This window comes from Schistosoma haematobium, chromosome ZW, assembly GCF_000699445.3.
Source record: "Schistosoma haematobium chromosome ZW, whole genome shotgun sequence".
Lineage (NCBI taxonomy): Eukaryota > Metazoa > Platyhelminthes > Trematoda > Strigeidida > Schistosomatidae > Schistosoma > Schistosoma haematobium.
Genome location: NC_067195.1, coordinates 42,749,037 through 42,770,458, shown reverse-complemented (window position 1 = coordinate 42,770,458; position 21,422 = coordinate 42,749,037). Strand labels below are relative to the sequence as shown.

Here is a 21,422-nt window from a genome sequence, read left to right as displayed (position 1 = left end):
ATCAGCGCCGTCAACCTTGGGTCGACGTAGAGTAAGTCCCGATTGGTCTGCTATACTCAAGCCTTCTCTATCCCTTGCCTCAAGTCCAAGGAGAAATCAACAGCCAGCTTCTGTCATTATTCCAAACATACATGGGTTTTTATATAGACATATTGGGCCTCATCCCACCTTTAAAATAAAGTCACAGTTATTCATAAATAAGCCAAAAGTGGTTGCGAATAGGGCAAGCTAAGAATAATCGATTGGCAATAAAATAGGAATTATAAAGAACACAATAATAGATAGTGAGTTAAACGGAAGCTTAAGATAAACACTATATAAACATATCCCAGTTACCCAGTAACAATACAATAATATTACAATAATCGATGAATTAGTTCAGAGAGTTACCATTTCTCCAATTTTCGTCCGGGTATGTTCTTCCATGTTACTTATGTTCGTGTCTTCGTTATATCATGTTTTCATTTCACAGTAAATATGTTTGCCTTCAAATATTCATTCAATGTTTGGTACGAATTCATTAACAATAGAAATTTTTTTTTGTAATTACTTAATAGGTGTCAAACTAAGTTGAAAGATTTAGTTGCAGAGCATATTGATCATTTACACTACATAGATGACTTGTTGTCACTGGGTATAGAAGGTTTAAATGAAGTACTGTGTGACCAGTTACTGAGGAGATTATTTATACCGTTACATATCTACTCCTTATTGAAGCAATACAAGTCGGATGCAACAACAAATCTAGGGACAGTAAGTTGACAAGTGTTTTTTATGTGTAGCCTGAATATATATGTGATGGGAAAAAGAAACTACGCGTTTTAATTTCCACATACGATATATTTTTCAAGTTAACACATATCCGTCCACCATTTAATTAGGCTTAATTAGGTTTTTATTGTGTACTTTATGTAAGAACTAACAGTTAATTACACCATAGACTAAGTTTCGTGTCTTGGGTTTACAACCCCAACACATTTATAGTCCTAGTCTCATTTCAGCCAACCACCTATAACCAACAAACTCAAAAGTTTATTTTGAAGAGAAAACGGATTTATAAAGTTTTATGCTGCGGCTGTACTGTAGGCAACTATTTTAGCTTCTCTAATGAGTTGTAAAACACTAGGAACCATATAGCTGGGTAAATTTTAAATGAAACAATGCAAAAAATAGTTCATCTATTTTCTTATAATGAATTTAAAGGCGTTTTAGTTTCATTCAGAAAGTAACGTCTACTATAATAATCAAAGTAACTGTGATTAAGCTGTCTGAAAACCAATATTCTGGATTACTCATCCATTGATAGGAGTATCTCGTAAATTCAAGCAAGTCGTTGACTACATCTCGGTTAGAATAAATACTTTTTTCTTTTGTGTTCCAACTGCTTTCTACATCTGTTTCATATTAACTCATAGCCATCTTTTGTGGCCATATAGGTCATTTTGTCTAATCAATCATCGTTTATTTACTAAAATACTTTTGTGGAGACTTTTCAAGTATATTCTAAAGATGATTTACATTACGAACAAGTGGCTTTAGTTGGCAGACTATTGAAAATTAGAGAGTAAAATTGCACAGTTGGATTGTTTAGCTTGAAACTACTAGAAAATGAGTGCTCACGTGCCCGTGGGGTATATAGCCTAGGCTCTTCGTGTCTTACAGTAAGCACAAATTCTTTGCGCCATTGAATGGTTTCTGTATTGACGTAGTGATCGGGCTTGCTTATCGTAATGATCTGACCGGGCTATACTTAGGAAGAAATTGTTCATTTAGGTTCTACCATGTTAAGCAGATCAGTTGGGAGCGGTAAGACTAAAAGTAACAAAATAATGGTCTGAGAGCAAAGTTATATTGCTGACGGTACCGAGGTATGACGGCAGTAAGGTGTTCCTCTCAGGCAGTCAGTACCTATGGCGAAGTTGCTTTACAACGGAAGGAGGGGGTTAGAAAAGACTGACACTAAAAACATCATATCTCATGTTAAGCCACGGATTTCTGTCTCCGGTGATAAGATCTTTTGAAGCACGGAGTTAACATGTCACAAACTTCCCACAGAAAGATCGTGTATAACTGGCCTCAAGCAGTTGTCCTTTGGGTTCCTCGGTCACTCTTCCAGGTTATTAAGACTACCCATAACCTAGTTTCCTTTTCAGGTCCCCAAAACACCCTGGTACGATCAAGAGTCAGTTCTCCGTTTCGAAACACTCTTACATGACCACGCGTATACAGCAACTGCCAGGGAAGTTTTACTCACTGCCTTCTCGCGAAGGAGATGTTTTTTTCAAAATCGAGAGGACGAAAAGCGAATATCTGGCCCTTTGACCGGATTGGTGGATATGGAAGATCCACCTAGGGGAGTTAGAAAATTCTGATCCCAAACCACTAGTGCACATGGGCCCCAGGGCCCTGAGGAAACAAATGGCGTATGAACCTATTGTTGGTCATTGGCTACATTGGGGCTGCATCTCCTTACGTTGTTCCATTGCCTTGTGGATTAGTGCTCTAGGTCAAAGGCTCGGGGAGTGGCTCACTAAGAAAACCACCTGCTTCGGTTTAAGCATCTGGGCAGTATCTCAGCCCTCACACAAATTAAATGGTTTGTGTGGTGCTAAGTTTTTTGTACCATTTTTTATGTGCTTAAATAAATAAATAAATCAGGTCCGTCAAGAAGAAATATCCTTTTCCGGTTTGGGTAACCTGGAAGTGACAACTGCCCTCGTACCCCTAACAGCACTAGAGATCCTCTTGTTCACGATCGAATCCCTTCGTCACTTCTTGATATTCCTATCCCCACCACTAGCCTTTCTCCCGTGACTTTATCTCTATGTGCCACCAATGCTAACTATTCGAGTCTACGAAACTTATTCCTGATCTCTTGAAATTGCCTTCCAAACTACACGTTAGAGCTCTCACCATTCAGGCCTTATGTTAAATAGGTCGACAGGCTTTTATTATATCTTGTGATTGCTGGTCAAAATCATGTGACAATTCGCCTATCAGAATCCTGATTCTAATTCGCATCTAATATTACTCGGTAGCTTGGTATCTCCTCTGACAGTCAATTACACGTCCGACCAGCACTATTAACCTTGATTCAGCAGCTAAGTTCCTATTGGTCCACCGTTTTCTAGCTTCTCTTTGTGCCCTTTCTTTGAGTCTAAAAGTTAGCAACCAGTCTCCACTGTACCCATGTTCTAAACGCAGTTTATATACAAACAGACCAGACCGCATCACACTATAAAATAAAAAATAACATTTATGCATAGACAGACCAAAAAGTGTCTGTGAATGAGGGAGACTGAGTAATCGCCTGGCTAGTATGGAAGAACAAAATATTTCCCGTAAAACTCAACCTTCACTTTATCCGACTTGCAGTCAATTTGAGTGCAAACAGGGACGACGAAAAGGCCACACCGTTTGTCCCCATCCTTCCATGTTCTTACTTCTTCACTTAGTCAGACAGCCTACAAACGACTGCTTGTTGGAATCCAGTCTAGGAGATCTTGTTTTTTTGACGTATATATATATTGATAAACAGGGGATTCCGAATGTCTAGCTTGTACTATTTGAAGTTTTTTAATCAAACAAAAGTGTTTCAAAGATTGGTTCAAATAACGATATACTTGAATCCGTAAACAAAACTATTTTAACTAATAAGGACAGTTTGTCAGTGACAGTAATGGATAGATAGCCTACGATTTTACGCCGGTGTGATCGATTGATGAGGAGGAGCACAGGCCTCCCACCAGCATTCTCCATCTAACTCTGTTTTGGGCAATCCTTTCCAGCTGCTATTCATCCTTTTCATGTCTGCCCCCAATCCTCGACACAGTGTGTTCTTTGGCCTTTCCATTTTCCGTTTCTCTTCAGGATTCCAAGTTATCTCTTGCCTCGTGATAAAGTTTGGTGGTTTTTGCAAAGTTTGTCCTGTCCACCTCCAACATCTGTTCTTAATTTCCTCTCCAACTGGAAGCTGGTTTGGTTTCTCCCACAGTAGGTTGTTGTCGATGGTATCCGGCCAACGGATATTGAGTATCTTACGTAGACAATTGTTTAGAAATACTTTTACCTTTTGGGATGGTTGTGGTAGTCCTTCAAGTTCCAGCTCCGTACAGTAGGACTGTCTTGACGTTCGTATTGAAGATTCTGACTTTGATGTCGGCTGACAGTTGTTTTGAGTTCCATATGTTCTTCAATTGTAGGAATGCGGCCCTTGCTTTGCCAGTCCTCGCCTTTACGTCTGCATCCGACCCTCTTTGTTAATCCATTATGCTTCCCAGGTACGTGAAATATTCCACATCTTCTAGAGCTTCTCGATCAAGTGTGATTGGGTTGGTGTTCACCGTGTTTTATTTGAGGATCTTGCTTTTTCATATGTGCATATTGAGGCCTACTGATGTAGTGGCTGCTGCTACACTAGTTGTCTTGATCTGCATTTGTTCGTGTGTATGGGATAGGAGGGCCAGGTCCAAATCGTCTAATTGATTCTAAGCTGTCCATCGTATTTCGTGCTTCCCCTCAGATGTGGAGGCCTTCATAATCCAGCCAATCACCAGAAGATAAAGAAAAGGGGAGAGTAAGCAGTCTTGTCTGACACTAGTCCTCAATCGGAACGCGTATGTTAACTGTCGTCCATGCATGATATTGCAGTGTAGTCCGTCGTATGAATTCTGGATGATGTTGACGATTTTTTCACGTACTCCATAGTGTCGAAGAAAGCTCCACAAGGTTTTTCCATCCATGCTATCAAACGTCTTCCCATGATCAAGGAAGTTGATGTATAGTGACGAGTACCATTCAATTGATTGCTCAACGATGATCCATAGTGTCGCAGTTTGGTTTGTACACGACCGATTCTTACGGAATCCAATCTGTTGATCTCGAAGTTGGGCGTCCATTGAATCTTTCATTCGGTTCAATAACACACTGTTGGAAATTTTTCCTGGTGCTGACAGTAGTATGATGCTTCTGTAGTTCTCACATTTGCTCAAATCTCCTTTCTTTGATATCTTGATGAGGTGTCCTTCTTTCCAGTCCGTCGGCACTTGTTCCTCCTCCCGAATCTTCCTGAATAGAACGTGAAGCATACCTGTAGTTACTTCTATGTCTGGCTTCAGAGCTTCAGCTGGTATATTGTCTGATGATCATCCTGATTTCTTCCATCGTTGTTGGAGTGACATCTATAATGAGGTCTGTGTGTGCTGCTTCGATGTCCGATGGATTCAGTGGGGCTGGTCTATTCAAGAGTCCCTCGAATTATCCTACCCTTCTGTTACTCCGTTCTTGAATCTCGGTGATTGGCTTGCCTTCTTTGTTCTTGACCGGTCTCTCTGGTTTACTATATTTCCCCGCTGTTTTCCCCGTCGCATCACATGGTTGTCTCATATTTCCTTCACTTGCCGAGTTTTCCACTTTCATTGCTATGTCTTCCACATATTTCTACTTGTCAGCTCTAATGCCTTTCTTCACTCTCTTGATTACTTCTGTGTATTCAGCCTGTGCCCTGACTTTCTCTGCTCTTGTTCGGCTGTTATTAATTGCTACCTTCTTGTTGTTTCATTCGTGAATGTTGTCTAGGGTTTTGATAGAGATCCATTCCTTATGATGATGATGCTTGTTGCTGCCAAGAACCTCTTGACTTGTTGAAGTCGGTGATTCTTTAATCCCTTTGTAGTTGTGGTTCATAGTAGTTTCTTCTTTCAGTAGATCCTGTAAGGTTCGGAACTTGTTGTTGAGAGTTGTCTTGAATTCGTCGAGTTTGACGGTATCTCGAAGGAAGGCTACATTGAACCTATGTAATGTTGTTTCCCCGTTGTCCACTGCTTCTTTAGCTTCAGTTTCATCTTGGCAACTACTAGCTAGTTTTGATCTGAAGCTATGTCAGCTCCTCCCCTGGTTCTCACATCTTCCATTGATCTGAATTTGTCGGTGATGTAAATCTGATTGATCTGGTTCTCCGTGGTGTGTTCCGGTGAGACCCATGTAGCTTTGTGTGTGTGTTTGTGTGGGGATATTGTGCCACATATATGCATATTGTTGAATACACACAAATTCGAAAATCTGTCACCATTCTCGTTCCTTTCTTCTAGTCAGTCCATGTTGTCCCATGATGTCTTCACACCTGATGTTGTCCATTCCGACTTTGGCGTTTAGGTCTTCCATCAGGATGGTCAGGTCTTTACCTAGGCACTTCGCTATGATTGATTGCAGCCTCCTTTAAAACTGATCTTTATTGTCGTCATTGGTATCATTGGTGGGTGCATGACACTGCTTGACATTCATTGTAAGTCCCTCCTTCTTTGTTTTTAAAGATGCTTTGATGATTCCGAGTCCGTGAGACTTCCATCCTGCAAGTGCATCACGTGCTTTTTGGACAGCACCAGAGCCACTCCCTGAGTGTGCTAAGTATTTTCTTCTTCGTGACCAGAGTACAACAGCATCTTTCCCGAATCTATCCATTTCTGTCCAGCTTGGGTCCAATGGGTTTCGCTGATTCCGAGTACTGCCAAGTTGTATCTCCTCATTTTCTGAACTATTTGATTGGTCCTCCCGGTCTCCCACATTTTCAGGATGTTCCATGTCCCTACAAAAATTGTTGATCTTGCTGTTAGAATGGGCATCAGTCTTGTGACTTCCTAAGAATTTTGTTTTTCTGTATGAGGCGTCATAATTCTTCCTTCAACTCTCAGGGTAGAGTTTAAATGTTTTCATTTGTTTAATCTGGTTGGCGTTTTTTAGCACACTTGTTTTGTACGGGATGTGGTTGTCGACCCCATGCTCAAACCTCCTCCTTTACCCGGGCTTGGGACCGGCAGTAACTCTAGAAGAGATACAGGTGGAGTTGAAAACAGAGTGGATACACCCAAACCATTGCGAACGATTCTGAGTCATGTTATTCGAAGTCTCTAACCATTGGTCGCGACAATAACTCGCCGTCCGATTCGGTAATCTGAGAATGCCTACTAGGGTTACTCTGACAGTTAGTATCTTCATGGACTTCTGCTGTGTATTGGTTTGGCTACAACTAGCTTTCTTTCAACTTACTCCCCTACAACAGCCATTATCACTCATCGAACAATTCGATGAATGTGAACACGCAATACATATTCTAACCATCTCATTCGATAAAGATTGACTACCTCATCCATCTGTTTGCCTTAACTACCTAGTACTCTGCATCTAACCTTAGAATTCCCTACTTGATGATCCCAACATAAATGAACAATGCTTTGAAGACATCAATGATAAAAACTAGTAACCTGCGAATATTCTCTACTTAAAATGACCACTTTTCGCAGGCACGAACGAGAATGGATCTAACTGCTGCACAGTAAACTCATCCTTTGGTTTCCAGGCGGAGATCTTTCCAACGCCGCAAGTAACGAAAGTCGGCAAAAACTGATTGAGCTTTCTGAATTCTTGCTGAGATGTCGTCAAACACCAGTCCATCAGGACTAAAGAGGCTTCCAAGATAAATGAACCGATCGACGTACCCAACTAATTCACTCCCTATAACTAGTTCAGGCGTTGATATAAACCAGTTTTGAAGAAACGTTTTGCATTTGGAGGGAGAGAAACTCATCCCAGAAATGTCAACATTGTTGCTTACGGCGTCCAGAATACCTTACACTTTGTCAGCGTCTTCATCAAACAGAACTGTATCACCTGAGTATTTCAAACCAACAAGAGAATTTCCTGGCAGAAGATCGACTCCTGACAAGTCAGATGATGAATGTCATATGTAGAAGGATATCTATCACAAAGTTAAATAAAAATAGAGAAAAAAGATAACGCTGACGAACACCGCTTGAAGTCTTCAATTTCAATGACAGGTCACCATAAATTCTGACTCGACCAGTAGTGTTCGAGTAGACAGCCTATACAGGGTTAGGTTAACGGTTTGATCCTCTGTTTATTAAACTCTTTAGTTTGGATCCATTTTGGAACAAAAGTTGATCGGTAAAACCTAACAAATATGCACACCAGATGGCTAAGGTCTTGATTAAGGAGAGAAAACTGTTCATATTGATCTTACCATTATGCTACTTGGATAGACCACATTAAAAAGCACGACTCAGTGCTTGTGAGAAAACATTAGTGTTTGCAAAATATTGTTTGAGAAGAAAATATTCTAATCAGCTTATGGTTTTGTAACCTCTGTCCATGAGTTTACTTAGGTATCATATGAGAATATGTAGCATCTTATTGTTAGTAAGAATTTTAGTGATCGATTATTTGTGTGGTATTTAAGCATTTCAAAGAATATGAGGTTGTTTTTTAGAACTATTTGTGTTTATGCGCATTATATAAGATTAATAACAACTATGCACATTATTTACTACGTGCATTTTCTTCATGTACTAGGGTTTTAGGCAGATCTTATAGATGCAAGTTGATGATGTTATCTGGCTGTCCAAACTCTAAATCAAAAGAATGGCATCTAGAGCCAAGATTGAATAATTAAAAATCAAGTGAATTGAATCATTATCTTTACAGTAATTAACAGTTAGTGTCATAATATTGATACTGTATTAATGATAAGTTAGTCATTGATAATGATGTTTTATAATGTTTCCAACAGTATAGTAATAACGGGACAGGCTTTGTATATGTAACAAGTATTACGATCTAACCAATTTTTCGTTTCTTTTTAATAACAATGAAACGGTACTAATTTTTTGATTTATTTATTTTGAAAGGTTCGTAGACCTCGTCTATCCTATTCCGTGACAGTGTTTACACTAATTCATATGTATTTATTTCTACGTGATACTCGACTAATCTGTTTACTTACGGAAGCTATTCTAATTGGCGATCTCACATTGCCTGGCTTAATAATACCTTGTAATATACCATGTTCCAATTCACAAATTGTCTTCAATGACCCCACAACTCAGGATTGTTCTGTAAGTTTTCAAAGAAATTTAAATTACGAAGAGACTGATGATACTGCATGTGATGATGATCCAGCAATGATCATTGCTAAAACGTTAATTGCTGCCACTGTGTCTTTACGAGCTTCTGACCAGGCATCACCTGGGCAAAGATTAACTACCTACTTAATACATTCAGTGACATCCAAAAATCCATTGATATTTTCTCAACCTAGTGAATCATTAGAACATGGATTAACTCAAGCGAAAGGTGTAACACCGACATTGATGTCTGTTCTATGGCCACCCAATGTGGCTCCACTAAAACTAGTGGAGAAGAATACAGAAACTTACGTGAGTTTAAAATAGACAGGGTTTTAACTGTTATTATTATTACTTTGGAAATTATAGTCAACCTCTAATCATACAGATTTCTGATTTGTTTAAAATTTCTATCGTACTGCATGAAAATGGTGTATTAGTTATAAGAACGTTGTTTTAACTAACTGAAGTGTATAATCATTATATATTTTCTGCGACATGTTTCTATTCTTGACTGTTTATCCATTAATTGGTTTACAAATAACTCGTAGTTAGACTATATTTACGTCGATTATTTTGTGTATACAATGGTAGTTTTGTTCTCTTAAGGTACGTCATGCTTTTTTATAAAAGTTCATTCAGTTGAGATTCTAGACGATTATTGGTCTTGTGAACAAAGATTAACAGCTTGGCCAACACAGTCGCAAATCAGTTGGGCCGTCACAACGGAAACGATATTTTTTATGTAGACAGTGAAAATCAACGGTTTGGCAAGTGGTCATTCATGGAATAGTTTGGTTTAAATATATGAATTCAATAGGGTTTAGCTTTATCTAATTATATGGAACTTATTTACTAAGTACAAGCATAGATACCTCCCTATGAGCTACATGTTTTACGTATGAAGACTTACTTCGTGGAAGTTCGTTCTGTTCTACTTTACGGCTGCGAAATGTGGCCATTAAGAGTAGAAGATACTCGTAAGTCACCAGTATTTGATCACACATTTTTTCTGGAAATATTACCAACATTTGCTGGGATCACCGGATAAGTAATAGTGAAGTTAGACGCAGGATATTAGCGAATGATGGTTGGGCCACGTGTTACGTATGTCTGAATACCGATTAACACAGCGCTAAATATAATCGGTTGTCCTCTCCTGTGCTTTCCTTCACTACAATACTACTCGGCTGTTCGAACTGAAATGAGTGGAGTGTGGTCTCAATGTTTAACCTAAGGGTTGATGGCCGGCTGCTTTATCCTGGAAGGCGGTGAAAAGGGAAAATGTTCTATTTCTTCACATAACTCATGAAACCTTAGGGCATTTTTCATTTATTTTTCCTTGGTAACATCATGATCTGTACTTATGACTGTCTAAATTTAATGAATTTTTACATTAAAGAAACATATATTTTAGTCACATGTAATTTCTTGTGAAGATCAGGTCGAGAAATGACAATCGTCACATCATTTCGAATATTTTTACCGAATTAAAATATGAAATTATGGAAGTTTTAATCATTGGAGGTCATATTAACTGATAACAAAGATGGGTGAAAAGCTAACTTCTATTTAAGACACAAGTAGTTCTGACGTTTTCTTCGTCTCGAGTATCGTGAAAATCCGGTTGACGCGACTTTAAAAAATGGTAGAATTTCCTTCATATTTGCCGTAGAAATAAGGTCAGTCAGTCGTAAACAACACACAATCTGGGACAGATATGGATTGCTGTAAGCTGTTACATTACATTAGCACAACAAAAATGCTAACAAGCTAAAAAAAGACAATGATTGGGAATAATAATAGTACCAATGATAATAGAAAACTAAACATATAGGAATATATTTCAAAAAGAGTAAATAAAACTGCTGAGTAAAGAGTATGGAATGATAATACTGAACTCAAGATATAAACGATAACATGCGTGCATTTATTGTCTCTGTTGCTGGTTTCAAACCATTTTAAAACAGCAAGTTAATGAGTTTGTAAGTATCATTACTAAGGTTTGAATTCCAAATAAACTGAGCAGTTATATCCCAATGAGTAGAAAAACCTAACTTTTATACTAATTGGGATATTACAAATATATTATTTTTATTTATAGCAAGTTAATGAGTAAAGGACCACTGGTTTACTGAATTAGGAGAGGCTAGTGATAGTTTCGTACTTATTCTATATACATGTATGCCCTCCGTCCACCGTATTCGTACAATTGGAGCAAAATTAATGTTTTTCCTTGAAATATTATGAAATGTGATGAAATTTCGATTATAAAAATATAATAAAAGAAGTCCTAAAAATAGTTAAAATATATAAACAATGTCTACATGTTTTTGCGCAATTATAATGTGTTTAGAAATTGTTATACTATATGACTGACTGTGTTTATTTCAGAAATAAATCGTATTACATTATACATGCATTAAGTTACAGTTACTTAATAATTCCATTTTCTTATGGTTTACACTGAGGATTGATCTGAGACAACTATTGGGGACCATGAAGCACTGAGTAGCCGTTTCGTCTTAGTACAGGACTCCTCAGCCGTACTCATTCAGAACTTCACTCGATGATCGGAACCAAGACTTTCAGTTTTGGGGTGAAGGCATTATCCTCTAACCAACTGGACCATCATCTTAGTGTGTACTTGTCCAACTTCACACAATTCGTGATATTGTGCGTCCATTTTTCATTGTATACGGTGATTAACTATCTCTTAATCAATGTGAATGAACTCTATTAGTCACAGCTTCTCATTGGGACTCTTAGAATTAGTCGCTAATGAGCACATGGTCGTTATTAGTATAGGGGGTTTGTATAGATTGTTGGGTTTTCGCACAATATCGCGAGCCGATTAAGACCAGACATATACACTAATGGTTGTCGGCTCAGTGGTCTAGAGCTGCGGACGAGTACGGCTGAGGAGTCCTACACTAAGATGAAACAGTTACTCAGTGCTTCTTGTTTTTCAATGTTTGTCTAAGATCAGTCCGCAATGTAAACCGTGAAAGTTCAACAGTCTCTTTAAACTTCCCATACTAATTTCATATTCGTTTCATATTTATTATGCATATATACTTTTTATCACATTCAGTGAATCAGCTACAACGTAGAACCAGGCATATATATGCGTCGGTTCAAGTTGCCACACCTCATTAGCACGGCAAGATGATCACCAAATTCATAGAAGTAGTTACTTCAATGGTAGTAATATATAAAAGAAGGATTGAATATAATAAAAAAAATTAGTTCGTAGAATGAAAAGCATAAGGTAATTTTAATCTCACTGTTTAAGGGAAGACAAAGAGCGTATACACCTACGCCATTGTGGTCGATTCTGAGCCATGTCACCAAGAGTCTCCAACCATTCGTTACGATAGTCACGCGGACCCCAACCAAGTAGTCTGCATCTACCAACATGGCTCAAACTAGGAGTCAGTGACTTCAAGCACTGGTGCCACGTTTTGGTTTGGCCGCCCCCAACCTTCTTCCAACCATCTCCAACACCGGTTAGCATTGCACGTCGTGGTAATCGGTGTTTGGGCATACGTAACACGTGGCCCAACCATCTCAGTCGATGTTGATTCACAACCCTATCAACTAGTTTACCGTCATGCTCTGATACGCTGCGTCTAACCTCCCTATTACTTATCCGGTGATCCCAGATGTTGGTAATATTTCCAAAAAATATGTGATCAAATACTAGTGACTTACGAGTATCTCATACTCTTAATGGCCGCGTTTCGCAGCCGTAAAGTAGAACAGAACAAACTGCTGCGCAGTATACTCGTCCTTTTATCGATAGACCGATATCTCACCTTCACCATAGGTGACATTTGGCGAAAGCCAAACGAGCTTTTCGAATCCGTGCTGAGATTTCGTTAGACCCCTACCCATTAGGGCTGATCAGACTTCCAAGATAAGTGAAGTTGTCAATGCGTTCGACTACTTCACTCTTTATTCTTAGTTTAGGTGTTGACGCAGGCCAGTCAGTCCTGAATCAACAATTTGAATTTAGAGGGGTGAAACGGATCCCAAACATCACGACATTGTTGTTCGGTGCTACCAAAAAACTGTACATTTTATCAGCGTCTTCACCAAACAGGACTATGTCATTTGCGTATTCTAACTTGTTAAGTGGACCTCCTGTAAGGAGACCAATTCCTGAAAATTCAGTCGACGAGAACGTTATTTGCAGTAGTAAGTCTATGATGAAATTAAACAGAAATGGACATATTGGACAGCCTTGTCGGACACAACCTAGTGTTGCAAAATCAGATGACAGTTCGCCATGAGCTCTGACTAGACTAGTGTTCGAAAAAGGAATCTTCACAAAGTTTATGTACTTCTGAGGTAAACCTTTCAATGACAGACACTGCCACAGAACCTCTCGATCTACAGAGTCAAATTCTGCTTTTAAGTTAAGAAAAGCCATCATTGTCGGACGCTGATAAACATGCCTCTGTTCTAAGGTCTGACGAATGGTGCAGCCACGACCAGGTCTGAAGCCAGCCTGATTTTCTCATGTTCGCTGCTCACGAGTTTTTGTTAGGCATCTGATAATCATTGAGGCTAGTATTTTAGACGCTGTGTTAGTCAAACTAATCCCTCTATGGTTATCACAGGATCATTTTGATCCCTTTTTTATATTGGGACAATCAGTGACACATGGTTGCGTAAACATTCATCCATTGCCTGAAGTAGATACCTGTCTCTACCCGGCACGGATTGAACTCCACTAATCACAGCTTTAGTGGTCTAGTTTACATCAGCTCAAATATAGGGACACAAAAATCCAAGGGTCTACTAAATACGCCGTAAAAATATAACAATACTCCCATTAGTTAAACTTACATACTACTCGCGCTATTATATCAGGCACTAATATGTTTAACTTTATATCACTCTGAAAGCTAAATAGCATTTATTTCTTAGTTTTCACGGATTTCTAAAACTCTGGAATGTATCAGGACTGTCATTTGTGAATACGATGATTTTAGGTATAATAAGGATTCACTCGTGAATAAATTTATAAGCGGTATAGCAGTACAGTACAGGAATCAATTAATTGTTAAATATTTTTGTTGTGACCCACAGTTTTCGATAGTTGATACTGTTATTCAGTCTTCTTGTGAATATGAACCCAACCGGCTACTCGAGTGAAGAAGGCTGAGAGTAAGAAAGAAAGTTTACTGACTAACCGAATATGCTTGTACGTATATACATACATACATACATATATCCTTCAGAAAATAAAGCCACCAGTGGTGTGTTTTATCATTCCTACGAAATGTAAACCACTTCTGGTCCAATCGCGTGCACTTCTCATTTGGCTGATTTCTGATCGGACTAATGTATAAATTTTTCATCTTATTTCAATATGGAACTTCTTATGATGTTATTTATAGTGTTTTTCTGAAACATTGGTTTAGTGGTTGGAGAATTCACGTATCAGCCTCTGCGTGATGGGTTCGAACCCAGCTGGCTACATCTACTTCATTTTTAGTGTCTGAGCAATACCATTAGCCTTTACTTGCTAATGTTATAACAGAACGAGTATTGGAGAGGTTCTTACTGTTTAGACTATCTTCATCAATATTGTTGTTTATTTTTACATTGTGTAACTACTGAGTAACCGGACTATGTTTTTGTATTCCGTTTGTTGTAAACCCGTAACAGCACACAAGATCAAGTTGGTCACATTCAAATCCCTCCTACATCCAGATAAATCTCTTATTGCCACGACTAACCCTTCTCACGTCCCTTTATCACCTCGCACCGCTAGGGCAAACGATTCGAGTACGCGGAACGTTATTCCTTGGTTTCCTGAAACCACGCTCTAAACTACATGTAGGAGCTTTCAACGTCCAAACACTGTGCCAAATAGGACAACAGGCTTTCTTAGCTAGGACTTTAGAATCTCGCGCCACCGATGTGTGTTGCGTCTCCGAAACGCGCATACAGGGTCCGAGTAGTGTCATTCATTTAACCTCACAATGTCAAAGTAACGGACCAACTCGATTTACGCTTCGTGTATCTGGAAGCCCTGATTCTGATTCCCATGGCCTCGCTGGCGTAGGTATAACATTGAGTCATAGGGCAGAACTAGCTCTCTTAGACTGGATCCCAGTAGACAGTCGTTTATGCGCTGTCCGATTAAACGGAACAATAAGGACTCGGAAAGATAGGGACACTCGTCGTTGCCTCTTCGTCGTCTCTGCCTATTCTCCCACTGACTGCAGCGCAGATGATGTAAAAGATGAGTTTTACAGAAAGCTCTCCGACCTTCTCCGAAAAGCTAGTCGCTTGGATGTAGTAATAATGGCCGGTGACTTTAATGCTCAAGTAGGTAAACTAAGCGAAAGGGAAAGACACCTAGGTGGATCTTATGGTGTCGTAGCTCAAAGAACAGATAATGGCGACCGTCTGTTGCAGCTATGCTCAGATAACCGCTTGTTTCTTGCAAATACTAGCTTTAAGCATAAGCAAAAACATCTTTTGACTACTACCTCTACCACTACGGAATTTGAATCTATAATTGTATCTGTGTGCTAATGTGGTATGGCAACTTGAACCAATGTATGTACGTACGAAGTTTCACGTTGTTACTGACTGACTGAGTTGTTGTAAGCGTCCGTTTGACCCACTACATATTACTGTACGTTTTATTGTTCCTATATTATCGCTAATCAACTATTTACAGTTTTCCTAGTTGACAGTCACTTTTGACATGTTTGTGTAATAACGATGATTTTCTATTTTATGTTGTTGGTTTTGTCGGGCATATAAGCTAATGAGGGCTTGGGATAGCTGCTGGAGAGGCTTTTCAAAATATAGTATAGAGGTTTGGCTACGGCTTTCTTCTCAGACTTAGGGTTGAGGATTGAAGTCATTGCATATAGGCCGATCAATAAGCTTACGATGGCTTAAGGTTGATTGTGTCGATCAGAATGTATAATTAGTCAAGACTAAGGGCGCTAGGTTATAAACGGAGTGACAGAAGTGTATCAGAGAAAATGTAATCTTAATTCTGATTGAAGAACTTAGCAAGTGATATTAATCAATCGCTCAGACACAACACTTGGTAAGTTTATTTTGTCTTTACTTATCCCATAATGAGAAAATTCTTCTGCATATTTTTACCCTCATGAATAAACAGGTTCAGTCATTCATTTCTTCAAATCCATGTGAAAAACGCTCATCTGATCTGTCACCAGGCGATTCACAAATACAATCTCCTAACAGCTGTAAAGATTCGTGTATGGGTTTGTTTTTCTGAATGTTATAATTATAATAATAATTATTATTATCGTCACATCATCATCGACATAGTTTTGTTTAATTATCAGTAAATTGATGTACTGTGAAACATTTTCCGTCCTGATTATTGATCTGCTTATGAAAGGAAGTTGATCATTTATTTTCAATGAATTCAAGTGATGTGTAGTTTTTTATATATTAGTTTCCATTATCCCAATAAATTAAATATCAGTTAACTTGACTTTCGGATTATTAGTTATTTTCATTGGCTAAGTTATTGTAAGAAAGGATAATCGACATTTTCCTTTACTCTAACATTAACTATGATGTTCTTATGATATCCACCAATATGTTATAGGTTCAAAATATAATTGTACTTTTCGGTGGTAATGCTTTACTGTCATAAAGGGTTGCTAAAGTTAGATGGTAACTTTAGAAGATAATAAACATGTAAATGAGCATCCTTTTAGCGTAATGTAGGCTACCAAGATAGATTAACCGTACAGTTGTTTATATTGTATGCACAATTAATCATATTGATGTAACATTGTGTTAGTCACAGAGTTAATTTCAATCAGTCGGTAATATGTAGCCGTACATAGAACCTGGCACATATGTGTATCGGTTGAAGTTGCCATATCACTTCAACACAGTGAGGTATCAGTGTAGTGTAGGTAGTAACAGTATAAGTGGTAGCAGTAAATATTAGTTATAGAAGATAGCGTTCAAGAAAAAGATATAAATTCATCAAATGAAAATCATTGTAAGATAATCGAGAAACTTAGAATCTAAGGGAAGATAAAGAGTGAATACGCTTGAACCATTGCGGATGATCCTGAGTTATCAGTCAAAGTCTCTAACCACTGGTCACCACTATAACTTCACTGACCTCAATCAGGTAGTCTGAAACTATCTACAGAGCTCAGTTCAAAAGTCGGTGTTTTCGTGAACTAATTCCACTTTTTGATTTAATCGCTTTAGCTTTCTTCCTACTTACCCCCTCTACACCAACCGTCACGTGTCGAGGTGGGAATGGAATTAGTTCATGTCACAATAATTGCTGATTACAAAGTAATAGAACCCATACCAAATGTCAGTTCCCGTGGTTAGTTGTTGATACCATTGTACAGAATTAGAGTAGTTTAAACTATTTGGAGTTTCAACAATATGGTAATTCAATATGGCTTACATGCTGGCAAATGCCCTGTTTATTCTTTAGCGTTACTTTGTTAGTAACCTAATGACAGTGTGCTAGCTCTAATCCGAATACATATGAGGTTGTGTAATTTGGATTAGGTAATGTATAAATCTTCCGTAAATGTATGACATAAGTGGAGTGACTAACAACAATCATGTAGGCTGCATGCTCAAGAGAAAACAGTCACAAACTGTACTCGATGAATTCTATCAACTAAACGCATACATGTTAACATATTTTCTTGGTTATCAGATTAATTCTTTCGCATAAATTCCGATTGTGTTTCTGAAAAGTAAAATCTTCGAACAATTTCTTTCTGTTTTGTAATGGGGTTTATGACTCTAATTGTATATTTACCAAATGGAAAGTCTCATTAAGGTGATACCCAAATATTATTTCAACAGTAAAGATCACATATCACACTAGTAAATCATCCTTTTAATGTGACTAAGTGATAACCAAAGTCAGATGATTTATCATAGGATATGAAAGCTGTCTTGCACTCACATCTCTAGATTACAATCAACTTTAAAAAACGAATTCTTATGACTTGTGGGTGTTTTGTTGCTCACGGAGTTAAATACCAATGAAAATCAATTGAATACGCGTTGGGATACAGAAAACATAGAAGAATTATGATTTTAAAATAACTTATAGTAAACTGATTTACCATCAAACAATTCTCGTCATGAATCCGTGCAATGAACTTCACTGTGTACAAGAGTATGGGATAAATAGCATTAGGTAGATCATTCACTGTTATAAGGACTTGTCTGTTAATATATTCAATGATCTAAATCAAATAATCAGTTTTAATCAATATTTAATTTCTGATTGTTTTCATCAACAAATTAATTGATGTGACTGTTTGTCTTCGTGCATATTAGTTAGCTTATTTGAATGAATTATTTTTAAAACACCCGGCGATTCCGCTTATGTCAGCTTCTCACGACCAACTATGATTGACTACATTTTCAGCTAATTGTTATTTCTAATTTATACATTAACGATATTTCTATGGAGGACATTTTTTTACAATTATTTATACTAAATCTTTTTACTCACAGTTACATCGTCTTTTAATACCTCTTTTTATGATTTCAGAATTATCTTTCATCTGTTTAGAATACTATGCTATTCAATGAAACGTTTAAGAAAGTATATTCAAAGATATATTACGTTTAAACCTGTTCTTCCGCGTTTGTAGGAGAAAAAACACCCATGTTGATCTTAGGGAGGGGGGTTAGGTAGTTTTAAAGAAACCCTAGACAAGATAAAATTCTTTATTTACTCATCAAAATGTTTTCACATATTCCAATGTTGTATAACGTCAGTTATGACCTTATTTGAGTATGATAATTAATCACGAGAAGTTAAATGATTTTTCCCAAGTTGTAGTCACCACCTACTGTTTGGTGATATATATTGTGTAGTAGAGTAGTAGATCGGAAGCACGCTAATGATAAACAATCTCAAGAAGTCACACCAATCCATGATTTCACTAAGCGTTGATATGAGTTTTGTTAGTAGGTGCAAAGCTCATGAATATGATCCAAGAGATAATTAATAGTCTGTGATTGAAATCCTTTGGTAATATAACTCGAAATTGGTGAAAGTGGATCGGATGGAATTCATTCTCCATGTACTTTCAAGTTCTAATTTTTAGTGTTATTTCAGTTAAATAGTTTAACTCATTTCTTCCTGAATTATTATATTTCATATGTTTATTGTTCTGCAGTGAATGAACGCTCATGTAGGGGCAACTAATTTGTTATTTAATACAAAGTTACAGTCCTTTCATAAAATGTGAAAACCACACATTAAATATTTCATTCGCAAATCCTCAATCATCTGTATCAAACTACATCGTTCCTTCATTGCTATTACAATTACTCTCTGTTTACATTGCCATTCTCTTCGGTTCGATCTTCTCAACCTTCTGCTACCAGGCATTCCACTCCTGATTGGTGTTACATACTACTTATGTCGGCAGACATAAGTAGCATATACCACAATTCTACTATATTGGTACTATTATTTCGTCTGATCACCTTTCGCGGTTTTTTTTTTAACTTCCTGCCTCATTGAATTTATGCAAATTGTGAAAATTTGGACAGTTGTTTTTATTATGTATATATACAGGGTTCCATGTTGTTCATAACTAATGAGCTGACCAATTATCTCTAAGTCTTCCTCAAATTTTAGCCATATGTTGTTCTAGAATATAACATTTAACTCTGCTTTCATCCTGTATTTATGACCTTGTGACTTGATTACAGGTTTTACTGTAAATTAACAATTTTATAAACGTCCATTTGTTTCTTAATTGTTTTCTTTTAGATGCATCTATTGAAAAATCCCCAGTTAAAATTGAAGATTCATCATCTAATTCATCAGTCGTTTTTGAACAAAACGATAAAACGATCGATGCTGACTTATCAAATCTATCTGGCCGTGTTTTTTTAAGATCTTTATTTCGTTCTTTGGAAATTGGTTCCGGTTCAGATCAAGATGCTATATTCTCTATTCTCCTTTTATTCGCTATAAAATCAAATAAAGGTGAGGTGTTACGTCTCTTTTTCCTATCCCAAAAGGTTTTTTTTCATATTTCCAAATCTTAGCCTACAAAGCAATTGATAGATCCTATCAGAATAAACTTCGAAATTGAATCTTCTTATAACTGTAACTTCATCAGTATAAAATTTATGGGTAAATCTGTAAGAAGTATATTCAATTATATTCAGTATTCACCCTCTGAGGTGTCAGGTTAAACTGTCGCTTAGTTTGATACAGTATTGTAAGTAAAGTTGAAGTGAAATGTAAAAAATATCTGATGTGGTCATCGTCAAGCTAAATAATCGATTCTTGAAGTCATTGACCATTTAAATCAGCAGTTAGTAATCTACCACAATAGCATAGAAGCATTTCACGACCGTTGTTGCTACCTTGACGTAGTGGTCGGGCTTGCCTATCGTGATGAAGCAACCGAGCTATACTGGCTTGAACAACTGTTCCTCAAGGTCCTACCATGTCAGACAGGTCGGTTGAAGTGCGGTAAGACTAAAAGCAACAAACCCAAGGTCCGAAGGCGAAGTCGTACTGCTGACTGCATAGAGGTGTGACAGCAGTAAGGTGTTTCCTTCAGACAACCAGCATGACAGCGATGCTGCCTTCCCACAAGGAGGGGTGGGGTTAGAAAAGGTCGACCCTACAAATCCACACCTCGCCTTATCCCACGGGTATCCGTCTCCGGCGGTAAGGTCTCAACAAGTACGGAGCTAACACAAAAAGTACTCATAAAAAGGTCGTGTGTGACCGACCTCAAACAGTTGTCCCTTGGGCACTGCGGTCACGCTCCCAGGTCACTAAGACCACCTCTAATCCAATTCCCTTTTCAGGTACCTCCAGAACAACCCTTCCACGGTGTGGGCAACCGGGAAGTGATAACCGCCTTCATACCTCTAACAGCACTCAAGACCACTGTATTCATTAATCAACCTAGAAATATTTGTTCTTGACTTCTCTATGTTGGTGTTACTTTATTACTCATTACCTCTTTATGCTTATGGATTTCATATTTTTCTTTTATTCTTGTTCATTTTAATATATTTTTTATGACCTACTATTGTAGCTTGTGACAAAATTAAACAAAGATACATTTCTATATAGGATTATTTCTCTCTTCTTTCCTCTTTATATTTTTAAATAAGAAGTAAAATGATCCCAATTTTATTCAACCATTTAAATTGGAATCCATACATTGGGTTATTGATGGGATTATTGATCAACTGGTTAGGTTTTGAGTTGGTAATCGTTTGATGAAAGACATTATCAGATCACAGTTGGTTAATTTAATGTACAAATTAAAAGCACATAGAATTAGCCCATGAAGACACCGACTTTTGAACTGAGCTCTGTAGATAGTTTCAGACTACCTGATTGAGGTCAGTGAAGTTATAGTGGTGACCAGTGGTTAGAGACTTTGACTGATAACTCAGGATCATCCGCAATGGTTCAAGCGTATTCACTCTTTATCTTCCCTTAGATTC

The 21,422-nt window shown here is 37.7% G+C and overlaps 1 protein-coding gene across 3 annotated transcripts in view; it reads left to right on the top strand.

The window, feature by feature from the left end:
* Positions 1-21,422, top strand: part of CLEC16A_1 (Protein CL16A) — a 59,303-nt gene that overhangs the window by 7,216 nt on the left and 30,665 nt on the right. The window contains exons 8-11 of one of the 3 annotated variants that reach the window (XM_051211447.1): positions 558-753; positions 8,700-9,227; positions 16,075-16,174; positions 19,714-19,932. In XM_051211447.1, coding sequence (XP_051071510.1) covers positions 558-753; positions 8,700-9,227; positions 16,075-16,174; positions 19,714-19,932 — 1,043 coding nt within the window. Of the gene's footprint in view, positions 1-557; positions 20,655-21,422 lie in introns of those variants that run through there. The other 2 variants (XM_051211446.1, XM_051211445.1) reach the window with 2 other exon arrangements.